We start from the raw sequence: 20,094 nt of genomic DNA on the forward strand, positions 1-20,094 counted from the left end.
GCAGCCTCTTCCTCGGCTGCCTCCTCTGGCCGGGCCTGGTCCCCGCATCCCTGCCCGGGAGGAAGTGCCCGCGAGCTCTCGTGAGTATGTGAGTGTCCCTCCCTGAATCTGCCACCCCGAGGCCACCAGCCCTCCTCTCTGACTCTTAGAGGCTTGGGGGTCACCTTTTTGCCTGTGAGCTTTGTCCTTAAGCCCTGGAGATACTTCTGACACCAGACCCGTGCAGTTTGTCTAGAACCCTCTAGAACCCTGAATTGGCAAGGGCTGAGGCCCTCGGAGCTGTCACAGAGCCGGCCTGGCAACTCAGCCCGGGGGGGGACCCTCGCACCCCTGCTCGGCGCCGGGTGGGCCTCCTCCGGGCAGCACTAGGTCCCAGGGAGTGGGCGCCGGGGCCCAGAGGGCGGGCCCGGTGTGTCGGGGATGCTCCCAGGAGGTGGGAGCCCGACAGGAGAGGCGCTGTGCCCCGGGCCCCAGACACCCGGTGCTGCTTTCCTCGTGCGGTAACGTTTTCCGTGCAGGATTCCAGGAGCTCGAAGCAGTGAGCAACAGGGAGGAAAAGGTGGAGGCTCCCAGCAGCTCAGAGCCGAGCCCATGCCTCTTGGAAGGTGACGATCCTCTGACTGAAACCAGTTACAGAAGGTGAGCCTGGGAATAGATGTGAGTAAGCAGGACCTCGAGGTTTCCCGCGTTCGCCTTTATAAACGCATCAAGGGCAGGGTGCGTGGAGCGGGGCGACGGGGCCCCGCGGAGGGGTGCTCCCGGGTGACCTGCCTGGGGCACAGCCCTGGGCTCATGTGTCTCCTCCCCACCAGGAGCTGGAGTCTCAGATCCTCCACCAGAAACTCCCAAACTGGGCGTTTTGTGACCCCTTGAATACGAGTGTTTTGCCCGGGTGGAGGTTTGACCTTGAGAACATCTTGACTATTTGTAAACACAAAATACCAGCTGTGATTCATTTTTGTTGAAGTCCTTTTCCGCTGTGAACCCCACTAACCCAAGTTAATTCCTGGACCATTTTCATAGGGAACTAATGGACTAGTTTTAGTCTCATCTGACAGAAGTTATTTTCCTTAAAAATCCTTTTCCTAGAAACTTAACAAGTGATCAGATTTTAGTCCCTGGGACGTTTTACAGCACTGTTACAGTTTAATGTCTGACAGGTCTTACGGAGGGTACATCTGGCTGATTTAAATTTGGCAAGATTTGATGCAGAGTTTTTAGTACCCTGATCAGCTGTGTTTAGTGTTCATGAGCTGATGGTGGTTATTAATTGGATGCGAACATCTACTCGGTAGTGTCGTTAGATGTTCCATGAGGAAGCTGTGAGCAGCTCCTGGAGGCCCCTGAGCTGGGTGGCCTGCGGCCCCGTGGATGTCGCCGCGCTGACCCCGAGAGGTGTCCCAGCAAGAGCAGGCGGGCCTCCGCTTCCAAAGATGCTGGAGCAAAGGACGTTGTAGGGACCGTTCCCCAGGCAGACGCCCAGGGGAGGGAGAGCAGGATGAGGCGCGGGACCTCTCACAGGGACCCTGGGACGGTCTCACTGCGGGCGGGGCCGGGCCCGGAGGACGTTCCCAGGGCCTCAGGCAGAACAAGGACAGGAACAGTGGAGTGTGTGTGTGTTTGTGTGCGCCTGTCTTGGGTGGTCCTCTATTCTGAGATTTTTCTGGGGTTTTGGTGTGTTTTGGTTTTTCAGTATCTCTAGTAAAGTGCTGGTGATTTAGGACAGGGCCGCTGCAATGTTGCTGTGCGTTCAGTCACCCTGGGTTCCGTTAAAATGCACGTAGCGACCCAGCAGGTGCGGGTGGGGCCTGAGGCCTGTGCTCCTAACAGGAGCAGGGGGACACTGTTGATAACAAGGCCCTGGAAGACCCTGTGGGTGTGGGATCTTACCTTTTCCAGATTAACACTCTTTCCATAAATTTGATACACTAATTCCAACAGCACAGAATCAAAAAGGTGGTCTGGCATTCAGTATTTGTACTCTATTTTCCCAGTGGCAAGTCAGTGCTTTGATGCATTCGGAGTCCGTGCCCACACGGGGACAGGAGGTCACGACCACAGCAGCTGTGCCGGCAGCACGGTGCTGAGTGGCGGGCGAGCCCAGAGCCCAGGGTTCCCAGGGCTGCTCTCCTGCAGGGGCCCCGCGGCCGAGAGGCCCGGCAGGCACAGGGTGGCAGGATCAGGTGGCGGCCCCCCTGCTCCGTTTGGTTCGACATCTCGTAGAGCTGCTTCCCTTGGTGCCCAAGTTCAGCCCACAGGTATCAGCAGCAGCCTGTGTGCATTTGCTTAGCGAGTGTCCCCATGATTTGACAGTCAAGGCCAAGAGCCAAACCTGGTCAGGTCTAATCCATCCTCCCCCAGGTCCACCCCAGGTCGCCTACGTGTACTGTCTGTGGGTCGTGCACTTTGTCCTACGTTTACTACATTGAGTCCCCTCCCATCTCTCTCAAGGAACAATAGCTCTGACCTGTACAGCACTTGGGGCCACTCTGACCTTTTGTACTAGGTGTCATCAGCCCAGTCGTTAGTTGAGATGCTAAGATAGGGTGGCCAGACTGAAAATAAACGTACAGAAAAGGAGAGAAAACCCAGAAAAAGGGTATGTTATTGAGGTCACTGCTTTAGGCAAAAGGGCTCAGGAAAAAAAAAAACAGGACACCCAGTTAAGTATTAGACAACCTTATACTCAAATAGCAGTCCCTGTTGATCTGAAATTCAGCTGTAACAGGGCGTCTGCGTTTTACATGGCGACCTCCCAGTAAGGCCAACCTAAGTCAACAGACTGAAGCCCAGGAGCAACACCTCTCCTCAGGAGACTCTGTCCTCAGGAGGGTCACCCTGAGGTAGCGTGTGCCGTGGGCAGCCCCACCTGACGGCCAAGCTAACGCTTCATCCAGAGAACTCACCATTCCTCCTGTATACTGCGCCCGGTTTGAAGGCCAACAGCAGATGGCATTGAGACAACCGTATTAGCAGTAAGTAAATGATATATTTTTTTATCCCCATGTGAGAAATGCAAGAATTTGGGGTGGGACCTCCTTCAGAAGGCTACAGACACCCCTCCCCCCAACCCCAGGAGCAGCTCTCCCTTTCTCCAGTTGTAACTGGGATGTGCAGCAGCTTCGTGCCTTTTGATGGACCTGGGACCCTCGGTTCAGACGAGCATCATGCCCGTTTCTCCCCCCGCCCCCCAAATTCATCTGTTTTGACCCCATCGGAAGTTTGGGCCCAGGTGTCCTGCAGGCGCCGCTGCATTCCCTCTCAGTCTCGGGGCTGTGCGGTGATGGTGCAGGCAGCCACAGCCAGGGGCTTTAAGCCTCAGTCTAGACTCGGGCCCCAAATGGAGCCCCACGTTACCACACCTAGACTACTTAATTAATTACCGTTTCAGCTCTCCCAGAAATGGAATCTTAAATCAGTCAGTCGGGAATCGCCTGCTCCGCACTAGTTGGGTCATCTGACTGATAGACCCCTGACATCTCCTAAAGGCAAATAGAGGCACACCTCATTTTATTGTGCTTTGCAGAGACTGCTTTTTTTTTTTTTTTTAAACAAATTGAAGGTTTGTGGCAACCTTGAGTCAAGCAAGTCTATCGGTGGTGCCATTTTCCAAACAGCAATTATTTTTTAATTAAGGTATGTATATTGTTGTACACAAAATGCTATCACACACTTAATGGACTACAGTATAATGGAAACATTTATAAGCACTAGGAAACCAAAAAATTTGTGTTACTTGTTTTATTGCGATATTTGCTTTATTGCGGTGGTCTGGAACCGAACCCACAATGTCTGAGTTCTGTAACTTTGCAATAACTAACCCACTTTTTTGCCTAAGATAACTTCCTTGTTCCTGCTCCCTTTTGCCTTTCTTTGTACAGCTTCTTGGAACTCCTTTTATCTGCCAGATTGGATGCTGCCTGATTCAATTTTTGCTCAAATAAACTGTTAAACTTTTTAATATGCCTCAGTTTATCTTTTAACAGTTCTCGTGTCAGAAGTGGGATCTGAAGGGGAACCCTGATGGCCCCAGGAGCAAGGAGCAACCAGGCGTAGGCACCCGCTGGGCTCTTGGGGCTTGCTGCCTTCTCAGGGCGCCTCTGGAGGTCATGAGGCCCTTCTCAAATCCTAGTTCTACAGCTTTTGCGTCATGAGCTTTCAGACTTTATTTGAACATTTCTTTTTCTGGACTGGGTCTGGAAATGGGCTGGAGTCAGACTAGGTGGAATTTAGAAACTGGACTGGGTCTGGGTTCAACTGGATCTGACTTGTAAACCAGACTGTGTCTGCAGTTGAACTGGGTCTGACTTCAGCTGGGCTGGGTCCATGAGGCCTTGGGTGAATAAAAGTTTAAGACTGAACAAGCAGGTTAACCTTACCAAAGATAATCTTGAATTACAGTGGCTACAGAGGAGAACTTTTAATCTAGATAAGTTTATCCATTTATGAGGTGTCCTAGAGAAAAAGGGGCCTCAGCCAGGCACTCACTGTAAAGGGTGAGGGAAATTTCTCTCTCCTCCTCTGCAGTGTCTGGTGACCGGGAAGACACCCCCTGGGACACCCAGCTCACCCCAACGCCTGCAGACGGGATCCTGGGAAAACTGGAGAAGCCGGCGAAGGGTGAGAATTCTACCAAAGTCAGCTCTGCCAGGTCTCCACTGCTGTGCCTGGTTGAGAGGAAGGTAAAATGTCATGTTGTCACTCACTTTCCAAATTCAGACTAGCAGGCAAAAAATACTTGTTAGAATTATGTATTGATGGTGACACGTGACTGTGCGTTCAGGTACCCAGTGGTTGCTGATCCTTTCTCTCCCAGGGACAGCTATTGCCTTCTTGTTGTGTCCTGAGAACTTGGCTTAGTTACCGTCAGGTTGGAAGCCCCCAAAATATGGCCAGGCAGAAGTATGGGCTGCACCCCATTTGCGGTCAGGGTCCTACAGACTGTTGCCAGCTCTCAGGGGATTGTCTAAAGCTTTCTTTCTTTAGGGGTGGCTCTGCATCTTGGGTATCTTTTGCACCCTCATTGGGGATGCCACTTGCATTCATGGGGTTGTTCACTACTGCCAATAATATTCACAGTTTGTCCTGGCTGAAACCTGACAAGATATATGAAAGGATTTTTTTTTTTTTTTTTTTTTTTGAAAAGTAGCTCTATGGTCAGAAGTTGGCCGAACTGGAAGCTGATATTCAGAGCCTGACAGGAACCTCTTTTAGGCCTTCTGTCCAAAGCTGGAATGAAACTATATACCCAGAGGGAAAGAAAAACATTCGGAAGCTTTTGGAATGTTTTAGTAAGTCCTTCTGCAAAGACACACAGCTCTAAATCTAGAACATAGGGATCTTTTGATTTCCATCTTAGTTGACCTTCTCCCTGATATGAAGAACAAATATAGTTGGCTAGGTGGGCAGTCCCTTGGTACCATTCAGGTTCCCACCCAATTCCTTGTAGAATTAAAAACCGTACTTGTCTTACGAACCGAGTCTTTACAAGAACAGTAATGCGGCTCTAGAAACAATCCAAAGCTCATCTATGCTTTTTACCAATCCTCAAACCTCCCCTGTTCATCTCAAAAGGCTTGTAGGTGTCATAAAAGATCTGGATTTAGGGAGCAAAAGTCCTTCTTGGTGGAACATTCTTCCTCTGTGCCTTTTGAGGTGTAAGTACTCTCCCCGGCCTTCTCTGTGCAATTCTCATCAGGGAAAAAGGAGAGGCTATTGAAAACTGGGGCTATGAAAAATCTTTAAAACTGTCACCAGATATTAGTGAAAAGTTGAAGCCATCTGAGCCAGTAAACTTATTCCATCTGCCAGAGACGCAATTTGGATCCAACTGTTCTTTTATAAACTAGTGAGTTTTGCATTATTATACCTGTCTTGTGGCTAAAATTTTATTTGTTTAATTGAAGTATAGTTGATTTACAGTTTTGTGTTAAATACTGCTGTACAGCAAAGTGATTCAGTTACACGTATATATATATATATTCTTTTTTAAATATTCTTTTCCATTATGGTTTATCACAGGATATTGAATATAGTTCCCTGTGCTGTACAGTAGGACCTGGTTGTTTATCCATCCTACCTCCCACTCCATCCCTCTCCCAACCCCCTCCCCCTTGGCAACCACTAGTCTTTTCTCTATGTCTGTGACTCTGTTTCATAGATGGGTTCATTTGTGTCATTTTAGATTCCACATGTAAGTGATATCACGAGATATTTGTCTTTCTCTTTGACTTACTTCGCTTAGTATGATAATCTCTAGTTGCATCCATGTTGATACAAATGGCATTGTGTCATTCTTTTTTATGGCTGAGTAATATTCCATTTGTGTGTGTGTGTATACACACACACATATATATATATATATATACACACATATACGTACCACATCTTCTTTATCCATTCATCTGTCAATGGACACTTACATTGTGTCCATGTTTTGGCTATTGTGAACAGTGCTGCTGTGAACATAGGGGTGCATGTATCTTTCTGAATTATAGTTTTGTCCAGATATATGCCAGGAGTGGGATTGCTGGATCATATGGCAAATGGCAATTCTATTTTTAGTTTTCTGAGGAACCTGCATACTGTTTTCCATAGTGGCTGCATCAATTTACATTCCCACCAACAGTGTAGGAGGGTTCCCTTTTCTCCACACCCTCTCCAGCATTTGTTATTTGTAGACTTTTTTTTAATGACGGCTATTTTACTGGTGTAAGGTGGTATATACCTCATCGTAGTTTTGATTTGCATTTCTCTGATAATTAGCAAAGTTGAATATCTTTTCATGTGCCTGTTGGCCATCTTTATTTCTTTGGAGAAATGTCTATTTAGGTCTTCTGCCCATTTTTGGATAGGGTTGTTTTTTGTTGTTGCTGAATTATATGAGCTGTTTGTATATTTAGGAAATGAAGCCTTTGTTGGTTGCATCATTTGCAAATATTTTCTCCCATTCTGTAGGTTGTCTTTCCATTTTGTTTATGGTTTCCTTTGCTGTGCAAAAGCTTGTAAGTTTGATTAGGTCCCATTTGTTAATTTTTGTTTTTATTTCTATTCCCTTGGGAGACTGACCTAAAAAAACATTGGCACAATTTAACTCGGAGAATGTTTGCCTATGTTCTCTTCCAGGGGTTTTATGGTGTCATGTCTTTTGTTTAAGTCTTTAATCAAGGCTAAAATTTAAAAATAAACACTGCATCTGCCTGTGTCTGTCTTTGTTTATTTCTGTGTGTATATGTGTCAGTTTTTTCTACCTCCAAATGGTATTACCAAAGTTAATTTGTAAAGAGTTCTATTTAATTGGCTTAAAGACCAAAAAGTGTTATATAAATCATGTATAGTCTCAGAAATATGGAAACTAACCCAAATGTTTTTCAGATTCACCTGATCTAGGATAATCTTCAGTAAATAAAAGCTAGTTTAAGTTTGTTGGTTTAATTAAAACAGGCATGTCTTTAGAGGTATTGGCATAAACTATAATATTAATACTTTTACTCTACCTAGGTTTATGAAAAATCAAATAAGCTTATGTTATCTCTGTTACAGAATTTGTCAGCAAGAAAGATAACTTAAGATGATTAGCTGTTTAATGTCTCGTGAAATTTTCATGACTAAACATTAATGTTAAGAACAAGTGAATTAAATAGATGTAATATAAAAATTTATAAACTTTTCAATACTAATTATATTTTATGGTATATCCACTTAAAAATAGTTTCCAAAATCTTTTTTGTAACTTGAAACCTTAAAGTTAACTTATCTCAGTATAAATGATGGATATTCATTGAATAGCTAGGTCATTTCCAAATAACATAAAATACTGAAACATTAATTACTGAGCAAATGTTGATCTACTTTTGGCTTCCTTTTTATAGAGGAACTAAAGATATTTGGGTCTATTAGCAAACAAGTTTTGTGCCACGTTGGGAAATTTAATGAGGATATGTGCTTCTAGAAATTAGAAAATATATTTATAAACTTGTCAATCAACAGAATGATAATGTAACAGTCCACAACTACTTACTTCTTAGTGTTCAATAGGAATTAAGGATTCTAAGAGTTAAGAATTCTAATCACTGTAAGTCATTAAAACTACTCAGAAATAATCTGGGTGAAAGGAAACTGTATGAAAAGTAGTAAGGCAAGTAAAATGATTGCTTCAGAATGAGAAAGGAAAAAATCCTAGGACAAAGCCTGAATAGAGAGCAGAAAGCTGTAGAATGTTTGTGGAAAAGGCATCTTGGGAAAGGAATTTTAGATGTCATCAAGCTGGCTATGTTGTTTCTTTTTTAAATGTCTCTTTTTGGTTTTGGGGGGTTTTTTTTGGATTTTTTTTTTATTCAAACAGAAAGTCACAAAAATTATAATCATCCTCATCAGTTCACTCAGTCCCATGTAATTTTTTTTTCATCTTGATCTTTTGTTAGCACTTTTATGAATTCATCAGTTTTCCATTAGAGTTCTGAAAATGCTTATTTATTCAGTTCAGCAGTATAGTCAGTTACCAGAAACCTATACTTGTCAAGAGTCTTTTCCATTAATTCCTTGAAGATGAAACCCTTTTATAGGAACATTTTTGCACAAGCATCAGAGTACAACCAGAACTGTCTGTAAATGACAAAAGACTAAAAAATGACCACGGTTAAAGATTTGATGAAAGTTCATAATAATGCAATTGACAAGGAAATTTAGTTATTTCTGAGATATATACATTTAAAAGTAATAACTAGAATTATAACTTATAACATTATACCAGAACATATAAGATTTTTAGAAATTTCATGTAATGTCTGAAACATTTATGTTAACATATTTCCATACAAATAACCCAAAGAAAGTTTAGCATTAGCTGTTTGTTTTTTTATACTGCAGGTTCTTATTAGTCATCAATTTTATACACATCAGTGTATACATGTCAATCCCAATCGCCCAATTCAGCACACCACCATCCCCACCCCACCGCGGTTTTCCCCCCTTGGCGTCCATATGTTTGTTCTCTACATCTGTGTCTCAACTTCTGCCCTGCAAACCGGTTCATCTGTACCATTTTTCTAGGTTCCACGTACATGCGTTAATATATGATATTTGTTTTTCTCTTTCTGACTTACTTCACTCTGTATGACAGTCTTTAGGATCCATCCACGTCTCAACAAATGACTCAGTTTCGTTCCTTTTTATGGCTGAGTAATATTCCATTGTATATATGTACCACACCTTCTTTATCCATTCATCTGTTGATGGGCATTTAGGTTGCTTCCATGACCTAGCTATTGTAAATAGTGCTGCAATGAATATTGGGGTGCATGTGTCTTTTTGAATTATGGTTTTCTCTGGGTATATGTCCAGTAGTAGGATTGCTGGATCATATGGTAATTCTATTTTTAGTTTTTTAAGGAACCTCCATACTGTTCTCCATACTGGCTGTATCAATTTACATACCCACCAACAGTGCAAGAGGGTTCCCTTTTTTCCACACCCTCTCCAGCATTTGTTGTTTGTAGATTTTCTGATGATGCCCATTCTAACTGGTGAGAGGTGATACCTCATTGCAGTTTTGATTTGCATTTCTCTAATAATTAGTGATGTGGAGCAGCTTTTCATGTGCTTCTTGGCCATCTGTATGTCTTCTTTGGAGAAATGTCTATATAGGTCTTCTGCCCATTTTTGGATTGGGTTGTCTGTTTCTTTAATATTGAGCTGCATGAGCTGTTTATATATTTTGGAGATTAATCCTTTGTCCATTGATTCATTTGCAAATATTTTCTCCCATTCTGAGGGTTGTCTTTTCGTCTTGTTTATGGTTTCCTTTGCTGTGCAAAAGCTTTGAAGTTTCATTAGGTCCCATTTGTTTATTTTTGTTTTTATTTCCATTACTCTAGAAGGTGGATCAAAAAAGATCTTGCTGTGATTTATGTCAAAGAGTGTTCTTCCAATGTTTTCCTCTAAGAGTTTTATAGTGTCCGGTCTTACATTTAGGTCTCTAATCCATTTTCAGTTTATTTTTGTGTATGGTGTTAGGGAGTGTTCTAATTTCATTCTTTTACCTGTAGCTGTCCAGTTTTCCCAGCACCACTTATTGAAGAGACTGTCTTTTCTCCATTGTATATCTTTGCCTCCTTTGTCATAGATTAGTTGACCATAGGTGCATGGGTTTACCTCTGGACTTTCTATCTTGTTCCATTGATCTATATTTCTGTTTATGTGCCAGTACCATATTGTCTTGATTACTGTAGCTTTGTAGTATAGTCTGAAGTCCGGGCGTCTGATTCCTCCAGCTCCGTTTTTTCCCTTCAAGACTGCTTTGGCTATATGGGGTCTCTTGTGTCTCCATACAAATTCTAAGATTTTTTTGTTCTAGTTCTGTAAAGAATGCCATTGGTAATTTGATAGGAATTGCATTGAATCTGTAGATTGCTTTGGGTAGTATAGTCATTTTCACAATATTGGTTCTTCCAATCCAAGAACATGTTATATCTCTTCATCTGTTGGTATCATCTTTAATTTCTTTCATCAGTGTCTTATAGTTTTCTGCATACAGGTCTTTTGTCTCCCTAGGTAGGCTTATTCCTAGGTATTTTATTCTTTTCGTTGCAGTGGTAAATGGGAGTGTTTCCATAATTTCTCTTTCAGATTTTTCATCATTAGTGTATAGGAATGCAAGAGATTTCTGTGCATTAATTTTGTATCCTGCAACTTGACCAAATTCATTGATTAGCTCTAGTAATTTTCTGGTGGCATTTTTAGGATTTTCTATGTATAGTATTATGTCATCTGCAAACAGTGACAGCTTTGCTTCTTCTTTTCCAATTTGTATTCCTTTTCTTTCTTTTTCTTCTCTGATTGCCGTGGCTAGGACTTCCAAAACTATGTTGAATAATGGTGGTGAGAATGGACATCCTTGTCTCGTTCTTGATCTTAGAGAAAATGCTTTCAGTTTTTCACCATTGAGAATGATGTTTGCTGTGGGTTTGTCATATATGGCCTTTATTATGTTGAGGTAGGTTCCCTCTATGCCCACTTTCTGGAGAGTTTTCATCATAAATGGGTGTTGAATTTTGTCAGAAGCTTTTTCTGCATCTATTGAGATGATCATATGGTTTTTATTCTTCAATTTGTTAATACGGTGTATCACATTGACTGATCTGCGTATATTGAAGAATCCTTGCATCCCTGGGATAAATCCCACTTGATCATGGTGTATGATCCTTTTAATGTGTTGTTGGATTCTGTTTGCTAGTATTTTGTTGAGGATTTTTGCATGTCTATTCATCAGTGATATTGGTCTGTAATTTTTTTTGTAGTATCTTTGTCTGGTTTTGGTTATCAGGGTGATGGTGGCCTCACAGAATGAGTTTGGGAGTGTTCCTTCCTCTGCAATTTTTTGACAGAGTTTGAGAAGGATGGGTGTTAGCTCTTCTCTAAATGTTTGAGAGAATTCACCTGTGAAGCCATCTGGTCCTGGGCTTCTGTTTGTTGGAAGATTTTTAATCACAGTTTCAATTTCATTACTTGTGATTGGTTTGTTCATATTTTCTGTTTCTTCCTGGTTCAGTCCTGGAAGGTTATACCTTTCTAAGAATTTGTCCATTTCTTCCAGGTTGTCCATTTTATTGGCATAGAGTTGCTTGTAGTAGTCTCTTAGGATGCTTTGTATTTCTGCAGTGTCTATGTTGTAACTTCTCCTTTTTCATTTGTAATTTTATTGATTTGAGTCCTCTCCCTCTTTTTCTTGATGAGTCTGGCTAATGGTTTATCAATTTTGTTTATCTTCTCAAAGAACCAGCTTTTAGTTTTTTTGATCTTTGCTGTTGTTTCCTTCATTTCTGATCTGATCTTTATGATTTCTTTCCTCTGCTGACTTCGGGGTTTTTTTTTTTTTTCTTTCTTTCTCTAATTGCTTTAGGTGTAATGTTAGATTATTTGAGATTTTTCTTGTTTCTTGACGTAGGCTTTATAGCTATAAACTTCCCTCTTAGAACTGCTTTTGCTGCATCCCATAGGTTTTGGATCGTCGTGTTTTCATTGCCATTTGTCTCTAGGTATTTTTTGATTTCCTCTTTGATGTCTTCAGTGATCTCTTGTTATTTAGTAACATATTGTTTAGCCTCCATGTGTTTGTGTTTTTTACTTTTTTTCCCTGTAATTCATTTCTATTCTCATAGTGTTGTGGTCAGAAAAGATGCTTGTTGTGGTCAGAAAAGATGCTTGATATGATTTCAGTTTTCTTAAATTTACTGAGGCTTGACTTGTGACCCAAGATGTGATCTACCCTGGAGAATGTTCCGTGCACACTTGAGAAGAAAGTGTAATCTGCTGTTTTTGGATGGAATGTCCTATAAATATCAATTAAATCTATCTGGTCTATTGTGTCATTTAAAGCTTCTGTTTCCTTATTTATTTTCATTTTGGATGATCTGTCCATTGGTGTAAGTGGGGTGTTAAAGTCCCCCACTATTATTGTGTTACTGTCGATTTCCTCTTTTATAGCTGTTAGCAGTTGCCTTATGTATTGAGGTGCTCCTATGTTGGGTGCATATGTATTTATAATTGTTATATCTTCTTGGTTTGATCCCTTGATCATTATGTAGTGTCCTTCCTTGTCTCTTGTAACATTCTTTATTTTAAAGTCTATTTTATCTGATATGAGTATAGCTACTCCAGCTTTCTTTTGATTTCCATTTGCCTGGAATATCTTTTTCATCCCCTCACTTTCAGTCTGTTTGTGTCCCTAGGTCTGAAGTGGGTCTCTTGTAGACAGCATATATATGGGTCTTGTTTTTGTATCCATTCAGCAAGCCTGTGTCTTTTGGTTGGAGCATTTAATCCATTCACGTTTAAGGTAATTATCGATGCGTATGTTCCTGTGACCATTTTCTTAATTGTTTTGGGTTTGTTTTTGTAGGTCCTTTTCTTCTCTGTGTTTCCCACTTAGAGAAGTTCCTTTAGCATTGGTTGTAGAGCTGGTTTGGTGGTGCTGAATTCTCTTAGCTTTTGCTTGTCTGTAAAGCTTTTGATTTCTCCATCGAATCTGAGATCCTTGCCGGGTAGGGTAATCTTGGTTGTAGGTTCTTCCCTTTCATCACTTTAAGTATATCATGCCACTCCCTTCTGGCTTGCAGAGTTTCTGCTGAGAAATCAGCTGTTAACCTTATGGGAGTTCCCTTGTATGTTATTTGTCGTTTTTCCCTTGTTGCTTTCAATAATTTTTCTTTGTCTTTAATTTTTGCCAATTTGATTACTATGTGTCTCGGCGTGTTTCTCCTTGGGTTTATCCTGTATGGGACTCTCTGTGCTTCCTGGACTTGGGTGGCTATTCCCTTTCCCATGTTAGGGAAGTTTTCGACTATAATCTCTTCAAATATTTTCTCTGGTCCTTTCTCTCTCTCTTCTCCTTCTGGGACCCCTATAATGCGAATGTTGTTGCATTTAATGTTGTCCCAGAGGTCTCTTAGGCTGTCTTCATTTCTTTTCATTCTTTTTTCTTTCTTCTGTTCCACAGCGGTGAATTCCACCATTCTGTCTTCCAGGTCACTTATCCGTTCTTCTGCCTCAGTTATTCTGCTATTGATTCCTTCTAGTGTAGTTTTCATTTCAGTTATTGTTTTGTTCATCTCTGTTTGTTTGTTCTTTAATTCTTCTAGGTCTTTGTTAAGCATTTCTTGCATCTTCTTGATCTTTTCCTCCATTCTTTTTCTGAGGTCCTGGATCATCTTCACTATCATTATTCTCAATTCTTTTTCTGGAAGGTTGCCTATCTCCACTTCATTTAGCTGTTTTTCTGGGGCTTTATCTTGTTGCTTCATCTGGTACATAGCCCTCTGCCTTTTCATCTTGTCTGTCTTTCTGTGAATATGGTTTTTTTCCCACAGGCTGCAGGATTTGGCTATGTTTTTTAAAAAATAAGTTTTATCATCAAAATACACTGGTGCAAAATTAGAATTTGATTTTTCCCTCTGTTAAAAAGACAAAGTTCTCTTCGATTATTGGTCTGCTCTTTAAGGAACTAGTTTTTGTTTGTTTGTTTTAGCTTTTAATTAATCTGCCTGGACAGCAAAAATTTTGTACGTTACCAAAATAACTGACTCTGCTTCATGTTGTCTTTATCAGGTCTTTTCTTACTTAGCAAAACCCAGTCTTCTCAACATAAGGAGCACTAACTTTTGTTTACCTTCTCTATTTGCATTTAATATCTGGTACTGTCAACTTTGGTGCATTATTATATCATAATGATTTGTGATCCTATTTAATCAAATGTTTGATCCTTTTGACATTCTCTTAAAATAAAATTACTAAATAAGAGTCCTTTTGACCTCATAGTAAACTTTGAGGTTTCCCAGAGGGCTCCTGGAAAATCTCAAAGGACTTGCCTCTCACCTTGTGAAACATAGATGTTAGATTACATTTTTAAGTCTTTTGTCATTTACAGACAGTTACTGTTTTACTCAGATGCTTTTGCAAAAGTGAGACTCACAGAAAGGACCCTACCAAGGACTCTTGACCACTGACACCGCTGCCAAATTACAAGGTGTTGAACCTCAGGGGTATTTCACAGCTGAAAAAGGCTCCGCCGGACATCTGGCCCTGTGCAAACGCTGGAGACCTCCAATCAAACCGACCAGGAAGAGGAGCAGCTGACATCAAGGTAGGATGCTTCCTCCCAAGACGTCAGATCAAGAGGATTGAGAACCTTTCTTTCCACATTTCTTTCCATTCCTCCTTCCCTCCCTGACCATCCTTTTCCTAACTCCTACCCCATGAAGGCCTTTCTGATTCTTCTGTTCACCTTTTGCCTTGCTTTGGCCTGGAAAGAGAATGCCATTGTCTCAGGCCATCGCCAAGCTGGGTAATCAGACCTCCAAGCAACTGCTGGACTTGCCAAGAGGCTGATGATCGGGTAGTTCTGTCCATCACAAACTTCGCCCTGATTCCCAAAGTGACAGTTTCTCTGGAACAAACTCAGCCTTCTGTCTATCATATCAGGACCCTGGGTCCACTTCCCATCTCTGGTTAGCAACCCCAAACCCAGGGAATATTGCATCCAGGCTAAAGAAGGGACACGAGACAAGGGTAACCAGAACAAAACCACCTGTGCAGCCTGCAGATCCTGAAATTTTACTGGCCTCCCTGGCTGTCACCTTTCCACTCCTGAGCCAGACTCAAGCCAAAATTACCAGAAGGCATTCATGATTCAAAATTCACTTCCCTCAGCAAATCTCCACTTTCCTGGCTAGGAGAAAGTGCAAGTGAGGCTATGATCAGGGACCTCTCCTTAACTCTGAAGGATACTGCAGAGTCTGCTGCTAAAGCAAGAGCTGCCCAGCAAAAAAATCCCCAGACTCTCTGGCCAAAGTTGTTCTTGATATTAGGATAGCTCGTGGTTACCTTTTAGCTGAGCAATGAGGTATCTGTGCTGTGGCCAACACCACCTGCTGCACCTGGATTGACACTTCTGGGGAAGAGGACATTCAGCTCTGTACGATCACTGAACAAGCCACATGGCTTAAGAAAATGATTCCTTCAATAGGCTGTTTCTTTGACTTACTTGACTTTGATTGCTTTGGGTCTTGGTGACCCCAGACATGGGATGATCCTGCTTGGAATAATCGTAGTAGCCACCCTGGTGCACTGGATTCTCTCAAAAGCGTTCAATGCATGTTTGCAGCTGCTAACCAGCGAGCAAATGATCTCCCTAAGACTGGAACGTCAGAAAAGGAACAAAAAGAACAACCAGCTTAAAGAATGTGAACCCACACAGACTCAGCAAAAGCTGTGAGAGCTCCAGAGCAGTAGCTGGGAGTAGGGCCAATGCCTGAAATCTTGGATCACAATTCTCAGGCTGAGAGTCTGATTAAAAGGGGAGAATTGTTAAAAGACAAAATAGTGGGCCCAAAATGGAGTCCCCTAAACCAACGGCCCCCAACCTTTGTGGCACCAGGGACCAGTTTCATGGAAGACAATTTTTCCATGGGGGGGGGGGGTGGGGCGGCAGTTTTAGGATGTTTCAAAAGCATTACATTTCTATTATTACATTGTAAAATATAATGAAATAATTAATTATACAACTCACCATAATGCAGAATCAGTGGGATCCCTGCCTGAGCTTGTTTTCACTTGCCACTCACTGATAGGGTTTTGATATGAGTCTGCAAGCAATTGATTTATTATGGTCAAATCTTTCTGCTAATGATAATCTATATTTGCAGCCGCTCCCCAGACCTAGCAGCACTGCCTCAGCTCCACCTCAGATCATCAGGCATTAGACTCTCATAAGGAGCCGTACCCTAGATCCCTCGCATGTGCAGTTCACAGAAGGGTTCGTGCTCCTGTGAGAATCTAATGCTGCTGCTGACCTGACAGGAGGCGGAGCTCAGGCGGTAGTGCGAGCGATGGGGAGTGGCTGTAAATACAGATGAAGCTTCGCTTGCCCGCCGCTCATCTCCTGCTGTGTGTCCCAGTTCCTAGGCCTGTGGCCCAGGGTTGGGGACCCCTGCCCTAAACGAAGCCCCCATGTCACCAAACTGAGACTTAATCATAGTTTTTGCTTCCCCAGAACTGGAATCTGAAACTGTCAACCGGGAGTCACGTGATCAGCACGAGGACAGTGATCTGCCTGACCCCTGCCGTCCCCTACAGCAAAGTGACCTGGCCATGACCAACCTTTCTACCAAATCAGGCCAGCTGACCTGTGCGTCGGCTGGAAGGGCAGAGCTCACCTCCCACTGGAACCAGGGCATTGCTCACAGAAGCAGCTGCAGATCCAGGCCAGCTCAGCACGAGCTGAGTGTGGAGGAGGAGGAGGATGGCGGCAAAGCCTGCTGACCAGCAAGTGGGCGTTGACTCTGCCAAGGTGAGGGATGCAATGTGAGTTGACACACAAGGTTCTGTACGCTCCTGGACCTTGAATGAATATCAAACCAACTCCTTGCCAGCTACAGGGCACTCAGTTATTTCAAAGAAAGAACAGGTACGAAAAACGGAAGTTTTTTTTTTCCTCAAATGGCTGTTGAATTTATTTGCTTGATCAATAATGGTCCTGGCAAAAATTAGTTAACCAACACTGAGACAACTGTGATGAAATACTAATTTTAAAAATTCATGACACCATGATAGAAATTAGAGTTTAAACACAAAAGAATCCCTTCAATATTGCCAGCAAATATAAAATGAATGTAACATGACTGACAGGACGGCAAGAAGGCTTTTATACACTTATATTTGACACCTGACCGTATTTTCAGTCACCGTAATATCTTCTCTCCAGATTTAAAAAAATAGTATGCTGATTTCTATAACAAAGCTTTTTTTGTACAAAAATCAAATAATGGCCAACAAGTCACAACAGTGCAATAGGTAGAGAATAAAAAAACCGCATTAAACAGGTGCTGAAAATAAATACTAACCAGGAGGCGAGGACAGAGCCCTCGGCGGGGTTGGGGGGGTGTTTCCATCACCTTGAGTGTGTGGGGTTTGTCTTCACAGCCGTGACAGCTGACAACCTCGTGGAGCCACTTATTCGGACACAGCGGGACTGGACTGAGTGCCTACGAGCCGGCCTCCCAGACACCTCGGGTCACCAGAGACGTGGTGGGGTCAGGACTACGGCTGACTCCAGAGGAAAGCCATTTCCTATCGCTCAGCCTGGTCAACTGGGCACCCAGCAGCGGTTCACCAAGCCCCTGTGGACACTGACATCTGAAATCTTGTGTAAGAGCATAGCTACCCATCCATATGGCTTATTCAGGCAAAGAGATGCTTACATTCTAGCCCAAGCAAGCAACCCACGACGTTCTGGTCTAATGGCAGGTTGGAGAAACAAATCCTCTGTGTGGATGCCCCGGGTCCAGGCAGCCGCTCCCATGACCCAGCGACAAGCATCTGCTGACCCCAGGCAGCAGAAGCCGGAGGAGCCGGGCGGTTGTGGTGACCCTGGCTGGCAGGCAGGCTCCGGGGCAGCTTTGTCTGCAGCTGCACAGGCCGCTGTGGTGACTTGGGCCCAGGGTGTGGGGCAGGGAAGGTCACCCCCGTGAGAGAGAGCCACTCAGGCCAATCGGGAAACGTGAGGCGGCTCCCAGGACAGAATCTGCACCGCGGAGGCATGAAGGCACAGGCGAGAATGGCGGGCAGCAGAGACCCTGGAAGGGGACACGGCGCGGGCAGGAGTGGGGCTGCCTTGTTTGGTTCCCCCTTGAACGAGAGAAAAATCCTGATTCTGCCGTAATAAAAAAGCAAAGAAAGACGATTTTTGGTTTAAAAAGAAGCCACTCAAGGGTTAAAATAGTTATTTTAAGTTAACAAAGGAAATTAATCTTCAAAGAAGCTGACACTAGCTGGAAACTCATCTGTGCCCGACAAGCCCGCACCGCGTGCCGCTCTGTCCTCGTGTCACCTGCGCTGAGCACCACCTGCGTGGAGGAGGCGTCTTTACAGTGGGGACAGCAGAGGCGGCGCTGACGGGGCTCCAGGCCGCTGCTCGCGGGCGGGTGGCACTCAGATGGGCGTTTCCTTCCTGTCCCTGCTGGGCGACGGCCGGGGCTGCTCCTTGCCACCCGGGGGCGGCTCCCTGGCAACAGGCTCGGGCTCGGCCTGGGGCTCGGGCCGGGCGCGCTGCAGCTGGAGCAGGCGGAGCTGCACCCGCAGCTCGATGATGGCCTCACGCTCCTCGTGAATCGCCTGGTTCAGGTGGTTGTTCTTGATCTTGAGGGACAGAGACAACAGTGCTCACGTCAGCAAGAAGGCTGCAGGACGACAACTCCCGCTGACCACAGAAACCTGGTGCCACACCGGAGCTACCTGCCCTCGGTCAGCGAAGTCCAGGTGACGCCCCGCCCCGCAGACCCCCCTCCTCCGGCAGGGGCGGCTGCTCAGCCCCGCTCGCTTGGCGCCCTTCCCGGGGCCCGTCCCTTCCCTTCCTGCCCACTCCGAGCGGCCCTGTGCCGACCTGCGGGGCGGCCAGATGGGGCGGGGGCCCTTGTTCAGACCAGGGGGCTGTTCCCTTCGTTGCAGCAGCCTGACCTACAGCCCGAGCGCTGAAGTTCTGGAGGACCGTTTTCCTACTCAGCATGTTCGTATGCTCTGTAAAATGCTGAGCAGGCGAGGTGCTGCCAGCTGGCCCGTCTCCCACGGCCCCCTGGCCTCGGCCTGCGGCTCTGGGGAGAGGACTCCCGAGCTGGGATCCGGTGTGGAATTGCCTGGTCTGTCCCAGCACCTGCCTGAGGGAGGGGAAGCCGCCCACGGCCCTCGGGCTCCTCTGTGAGGAGGGGAGGGCGAGAAGGGAGACTCTGGTCAGCGTGCTGCCGGCTCCCCGCGCCGTGTACGCCCTGCGCGCTCCCGGGGGGACACCCCCCAAAATCCCCCTCCTCGGCCTGCCCGTCGGTCACCGAGGGCAAGCAGAACACGTCTGCCGGGAGCCCCGTGCTTGCCACGACCTCAGTGCAGCCTCAGGTCCCCCGCGCCCACCTCCAGCTCCTCGTTCTGCCGCTGCAGGTCCTGCAGGATGAGCTGCAGCTCGTCCTCGTCCTCGCTCTCGCTCTCGCTCTCCGATGAGTACTCCTCGGTCTCGCTGCGGCCGTGCTGCTGGCGGCTGCGCGGGGGCGGGGACAGGGCGGGAAGCGCGTTACCGGCCAGCAGAGACAGGCCCGTCGTCTGCCTCTAGACTGACCAGCTTTCCGTGGCTGCACTCGATACCGCACCATCCTTAAGACTTAATAAAGAAGAAACTGAAGGGTCACTCTGACGCCTCCACACGGAAGGCTGAGCGCTGGCCACCTGTGCTCGCGCGGCAGTCGGCATCCCTGGAAACCAGCCCGCGGCTCTCCCTCACCTCTGGATCTCGGCGATCTCCGCTCGGAGGCGTTCCATCTCTTCTTTCTCCGAGGCGATCTGTCGGCGCAGGAACTGCTCCATGGCCAGGAGCTCCTCCTGTTCAGTCAGGATCTCATTCTCCTAAATAATGACCACTGGTGAACACCTTGAAGAGTCTGAGTCTAGGAAATGTCACTCTTTTGGGGTCTCCTGTAACCCTGAATTGTTTTGCCCCATACACTAACACACAAGTTATGGGAAAGCTTGTTGTACTGCACACCGCAAAAATACCCCATT

General features: G+C 44.9%; 1 protein-coding gene across 2 annotated transcripts in view; it reads right to left on the reverse strand.

Moving 5' to 3' along the window:
* Positions 1-16,976: 16,976 nt before the first annotated feature.
* The window catches only part of RALBP1 (ralA binding protein 1), a 44,874-nt gene continuing 41,756 nt past the window's right edge, over positions 16,977-20,094 (reverse strand). For both annotated transcript variants that reach the window (XM_068563860.1, XM_068563859.1), the window contains exons 8-10: positions 19,817-19,938; positions 19,453-19,576; positions 16,977-18,690 (exon numbers count right to left, since the gene is read on the reverse strand). In XM_068563860.1, the coding sequence (XP_068419961.1) occupies positions 18,484-18,690; positions 19,453-19,576; positions 19,817-19,938 (453 nt within the window). In that variant the 3' untranslated portion in view covers positions 16,977-18,483. The remainder of the gene's footprint in view (positions 18,691-19,452; positions 19,577-19,816; positions 19,939-20,094) is intronic.

Source organism: Eschrichtius robustus, chromosome 14 (assembly GCF_028021215.1).
Source record: "Eschrichtius robustus isolate mEscRob2 chromosome 14, mEscRob2.pri, whole genome shotgun sequence".
Lineage (NCBI taxonomy): Eukaryota > Metazoa > Chordata > Mammalia > Artiodactyla > Eschrichtiidae > Eschrichtius > Eschrichtius robustus.